At 38.8% G+C, this 6,000-nt stretch overlaps 1 protein-coding gene across 3 annotated transcripts in view; it reads right to left on the bottom strand.

Moving 5' to 3' along the window:
• Window positions 1-914: 914 nt before the first annotated feature.
• The window catches only part of LOC148083220 (chondroitin sulfate proteoglycan 5-like), a 30,923-nt gene continuing 25,837 nt past the window's right edge, over window positions 915-6,000 (bottom strand). For all 3 annotated transcript variants that reach the window (XM_087786347.1, XM_087786348.1, XM_087786346.1), the window contains one exon: window positions 915-1,813. In XM_087786347.1, coding sequence (XP_087642473.1) covers window positions 1,286-1,813 — 528 coding nt within the window. In that variant the 3' untranslated portion in view covers window positions 915-1,285. The remainder of the gene's footprint in view (window positions 1,814-6,000) is intronic.

Raw genomic sequence — 6,000 nt, 5'->3', positions numbered from 1 at the left:
TCATCAAAATCAATGTCAGTTGTACACAAATGTGATGCATCGTATTTGGTTTTAATGCACAAACGTGAGGAAATGTTTACTGACCAGAAACTGTTGCCTTTAACTGAGAAAAATCTCTAAATTTAGGAGAATGTTGTCACAACATGATCTGGATCTTATAATCCATGTGTTTGTTTCTTCTCGTCTGGACTATTGTAACAGTTTGTTTTCATGTCTAAACAAGAAGGATGTGTCTCGCCTGCAGTTGATACTAAACTCTGCAGCCAGAATTCTGAGCCGCTCTAGTAGAAGAACTCACATTTCTCCGATCCTTCCAGGCTGTTGTTCCAAACCTTTTTAACGATCTCCCTCTGTGTTTGATGATTACTGATGATTACTTTGATGATCTACTGACTTCTTCAAGACATATCTTAAGACATTTTTATCTGTGCGGGCTTTTCCCTGGTTTTCTAAAACTCCTGTGTTGTTCTCAGTGTTATCTTGACCTTTTAAGTATATATTATATTGAATATTGTTTTGATTGTTATGTGAACCTGGTCTAGAAAAGCGCTCGACAAATCTAAATTAATTACTTACTTACTTACTTCCTGTAGAGCCTCTAATTGATTCAAGGGTCATCGAAAATTTGATGAAATTACTACTGAGATTAAGAATGTTGGCTCTGAATATGATCCTATTGTTACTGTTACTATGACAATGTTACTGTTACAGACAGGAAGTAACACACATTGACACATTAAAGTTTGTAACCAGTAATATTGTAACTTAACAAATTACTTTTACATGAGAGTAATAAGTAATAAATAACGAAACTTATTTAACTTAACTTTTACTTAACTTGTCCAACACAGATGTAAAAGTACAACAATACTTCATCTTGAATATTTGCTTTTATATATATTCAGAGGCAAACGTTTGTTTTGAGATATTTTTATTGAGGATTAGAACATGTTTAAATGAAAACATAAAATAAAAAACCTCATGAATAAAAAAAAGAAACACATCACAGTCTAATAAAAATAGTGTTAATAACAAAGTCACCTGTAACGACGTTGGCGATAATCCGTGCGTGTTATGGCTGCGTCTGTGGATTTCATTGTAACCTGAGATTTGGTATTTACACCATTAAAGTGCCTGTTGGATGGCGCGTGCGGTTCTGAGAGTTTAATCATGTTTTTATGGCTGGTGCATTATGGGAAATCACTTTTACGAGGGTTAGCTTCAGAATGGGCTGGGCGAGGGGTTACAATATCTCGTGGTTAAGGGGTCACAGCGCGACGTCCTGTCAGGAGAGCGGCGGCAGCGAGCGGGTACTGACCGTACTGCACTTCATCCCGGACGGGGAAGTAGGCGGTTGGCCTAGATGAGGCGACGACGGCGACGGACGTATGTGTCCACCCCGGTGCTCGGCGGCAGGGCCTCGGTCCTGCGACCGCCCTCTGGGCCTGCGCAGTCGAGGGCTGGCAGAAGGGGACTGGCCTCGGTGCTCGGCCGGGCGGGACGCCGGGTGGGACGCCGGGTGGGACGCCGGGGAGTAGCATCCGGGAGCCGAGTGACGGCTCTGGGTCGGGCGTCGTCCCGGCGACAGGTCCCGGCAAGGCGACGAGTGCCTCGCTGAGGGCGCTTTGCCGAGGTCGCGGGTGTGTTTCGGGGATTTGGACGTGAGATGGGAGATGGAGGGATTGCAGTTGGCCGGGTCTCCGTTGTTGGGGACTTTGTACAGGAAGACGTCGTACTGAAGCGGCGCACCCGAGTCCGAGTGGAGCTTGGCTTCTTTAGGGAGGAGGACCTCCAGGCCGATAGTGACTCCATCCTGATGCGGGGGAAACATTCAAGAAGCCATTCAAGTACAAAACCACAGAGTTGGGAGTCTTGGGTAGTTACTACCTACATGTAGGATAATGTTACTGAGGATTTGACTTCCTTAAGGACCCTTATATTACCTTTGGTGAGAGACTTAATAAAGCAGCAATACGTACAATTAAAAACATTGTTTCTGGTTCCCCCCAATGTCGGAACTGTGTAAATGCAACGTCGTGGAACCTTGGTTGCCAAATACTGCATGTAAATATCTTACTAGATAAAGGCTCTTGGTGTGTCATACGAAAACACTGACTCTGCCCTACTGCTGGTCTCGTGGACTCCAGGAAGGTCATCCAGACAAACGCCCCTTGATTATTGCAGGGTTCACTAATGAAAACCTGTGCATTAAACAAAATCAGTGAAACATTGACCACTTAAGTTACTCTGAGTAACAACAGTGACGTGAACAGCTCCTGTGATGCTTTGCCGCCCAGCCAATCACTGTACTTTTGACATAGCAAGAGAAGCGAAAATCAGCTGTCACTCAAAAGAGCAGTGAGTAGAAAGGCATCATGGGAGTTCACCTCTTTGTTGGCACCTTAAGTAAGGTGGGTTCAGTAAATAATGCCTTCCACTATGGTTGTGGTTCCACTAGTACCTTTTATTTTCTTGACTGTACCTTAATACAATATACCAAATTTTCGGACTATAAGGTTCAATATCAATGGACAGGTCACACCGCGGATTATAAGTACGTTGTGTAGTATATTTACGTTAGTATTGCTTAAGTATTTTTCCTCCACAAGACTTGGTAGTAATATCAGGAGACGAGCGATTTGCATGCTACATTAGCAACCTTGTAAGCTTCATCCTAGATTAGAAACCTTGTTAGCTGCATGCTACATTAGCGACCTTGTTAGCTGCAAGCTACATTAGAAACCTTATTAGCTGCATTCTACATTAGCAACCTTGTTAGCTGTATGCTACATTGAAACCGTGTTAGCTGCGTGCATCATTTGCAAGTTTTATAGCTGCGTGCTACATTAGCAACCTTGTTAGCTTCATGCTACATTAGAAACATTGTTAACTTCATGCTAAATTAGCTACCTTGTTAGCTGCATGCTACATTAGCGACCTTGTTGACTGCAAGCTACATTAGAAACCTTGTCAGCTGCTTTCTACATTAGCTACCTTTTTAGCTGCATGCTACATTAGCTACCTTGTTAGCCGAATTCTACATTAGCTACCTTGTTAGCTGCATGCATCATTAGCAACTTTGTTACCTGTGTTTTAAATTATCTACATTGTTAGCTGCATGCTACATTAGCGACCTTGTTAGCGCCAATCTACATTAGCGACCTCATTAGCTGTATGCTACATTCGAAACCTTGTTAGCTGCGTGCTAAATTAGCGACCATGTTAGCTGCAAGCTACATTAGAAACCTTGTTAGGTGCATTCGACATTAGCTACCCTTTTAGCTGCATGCTACATTAGCTACCTTGTTGGCCGCATTCTTCATTAGCTGCCTTGTTAGCTGCATTCTAAATTAGCTACCTTGCTAGCTGCATGCATCATTAGCAACTTTGTTACCTGTGTGCTTAATTATCTACCTTGTTAGCTGCATGCTACATTAGCAACCTTGTTAGCTCCAATCTACATTAGCGACCTCGTTAGCTGCATGCTACATTAGCAACCTTGTTAGCTCCAATCTACATTAGCGACCTCGTTAGCTGCATGCTACATTAGCAACCTTGTTAGCTCCAATCTACATTAGCGACCTCGTTAGCTGCATGCTACATTAGCTACCTTGTTGGCCGCATTCTTCATTAGCTGCCTTGTTAGCTGCATTCTAAATTAGCTACCTTGTTAGCTGCATGCATCATTAGCAACTTTGTTACCTGTGTGCTAAATTATCTACCTTGTTAGCTGCATGCTACATTAGCAACCTTGTTAGCTCCAATCTACATTAGCGACCTCGTTAGCTGCATGCTACATTAGAAACCTTGTTAGCTGCATGCTACATTCGTTTTTTCAGCGCGTGAACCAAATAAAATGGGTTCAACGTCAATAAGTGCCACCAGAACACATACAAGGTGCACCTGATCTTTGAGTAAGTCTTGGAATTTTAAATGAACCTCATCGTCCGAAAAATACGTTATTTGAAAAAAGAAAGAGCAGAAGGTGAGCCACAGTATGGCGAGAGTCAACTGTACGTTTTTAAATGTTACATAATGCTGCTTTAATACTAGCATTGTGCTTATTTACTTTGTATTTGATTCATTATTTCACATCTCTGGTCTTTCGTTTCAAGTATCCACAAAAAAATGTGTCTCCATCTTAGAACCTACGCTGCGTGACCTCTGACCTCGGGCGACAGCGCAGAACTAAGTGGCTTCTGACGGCGTGCGGCGTCTACTGTAGCGTGAAGACGAGGGTCAGCCGTGCGTTAATAGCATAGGAGCAGCTGGAGTTAGCGTTTCATGCGGCGCAGGAAAGAGGAGAAGCAGCAACACACACACACACAGGGCCTGGTAAAATGAAAAAGGTTTTATTCCCACAACTGTGTACTGTAATCCTCAATGTATACCCCGGGAGAGTACAAAAAGAACCTCAGGTACATGAAAGTATTAGAAATCACATTGTAAACCAAGACACGCCGTGTGTTACATGTGTGTATATTTATGTTTATATAGATATTAAAACATCCAAGCAGTTACTTTGACCTCATGTACTCTAGACAAATCCACTTATGAGCAAACGTCACATGAACAGTTCGCAAATACGGTCACTTTAGCTGCACGTGCGCGGAAGTGTTTCAGCGTCGGAAGAAGATCGGGTTTAACATTTATGACACTTTTACACTTTTAAATAATTGAACGTCATCGTTTCTATATTGATATGTAAATGGTTTTTATTAAATACTTTAATTTAATGAAAGATTGATATATATATATATTTTAATTAAATAGAATGTTCATAATAAATGCATTTTTTATACATAGTTTCATCTTGTTATTTAAATAATTAATTTGAAAATTCAATATTGTTTACTTTTTTACTCTAAATTGAATATAAAATGTTTCTCTTCTGTTTTTGAATTAAGTAATGGAAGGAAAAATAAATATATTATCAATATTAACAAGGGGGGTGGAGGGGTTACACATAGTTTAATATTTCTCATTCCAATAATTACGATTTTTTTATTTTTATTAAACATTTTAAATTTGTGCCTTTTAATTGTACTTTTAATAAAAACAAATCCAATATTAAATTAAAAACGCTAAGAATATTAAATTGAACATTACAATTAAAAAAAAAATACCTGTAAAAAAAGAAAATGTTGGAATACTAAAAATAAATAACTTTATTAAAAAACGTAAGTAGAAAAGCTCGCTAATATTAAATAAAAAACGCAAAGAATATTTTAAAAAAAAGTTTTTTAAATTATTGGAATTACAATAAAAAAAAAACCTTTTAAAAAAGTTAAAAAAAATAAAAAAAATAGATTTCTTAAATTAAATTACTTTATTCAAAAACACAAGTAGAAAAACTATCTAATATTAAATTATAAAAGCTAAGAATATTAAACTGAATCGAATTTTCTTCTTTTTTTTCTTTGGAATTCCAAAAAGAAACTGTAAAAAAAAAGCATCTATTTTGAAAATATTACATTTTTTTAAAATTCAAAAAACAGAATAAGAAAACATTTTTAAATTACAATTAAAATGCTATAAATAAAAATGTTTTTAATTAGTGTAACTTGAATAATAAACTATGTGGCGTTAATTTGTAAATATCTGATTTATTTGATTTAATAATAATTTTTAAATATTCTACCTTTATATATACTTATTATTTAATTATTGAATAATTCACAATAAACGATTAAATACTTGAAACGTCAAGTTCAACCAATTTTCCGTCGACACTCAAACACCTTCACACACGCGCGTCTTTTTTTTGTTGCAATTATCACATTTTCAGACACTTTTCTTCGATAACACCGATGCATGCGAGCAGAGAGACAGTAAGGCGGGGGCAGGCGGAGGTCAAGGGTCAGGGGTTACAGAAGTTAAGAACAGGGTTGGGGGGACGGGGGACGGGGGCGGAGGGGACGGGGGCTCTATTCGTCAAGACTAAAGACAGAGGTTAAGGGGGTCAGATTAGTCGGTCCAGCCAGAGAGTTTAGTCCAGCG

Source organism: Callionymus lyra, chromosome 3 (assembly GCF_982586985.1).
Source record: "Callionymus lyra chromosome 3, fCalLyr1.hap1.1, whole genome shotgun sequence".
NCBI lineage: Eukaryota > Metazoa > Chordata > Actinopteri > Syngnathiformes > Callionymidae > Callionymus > Callionymus lyra.
Note: the sequence above shows the minus strand (reverse complement) of the source record. Positions and strands in the feature narration are given on the sequence as shown.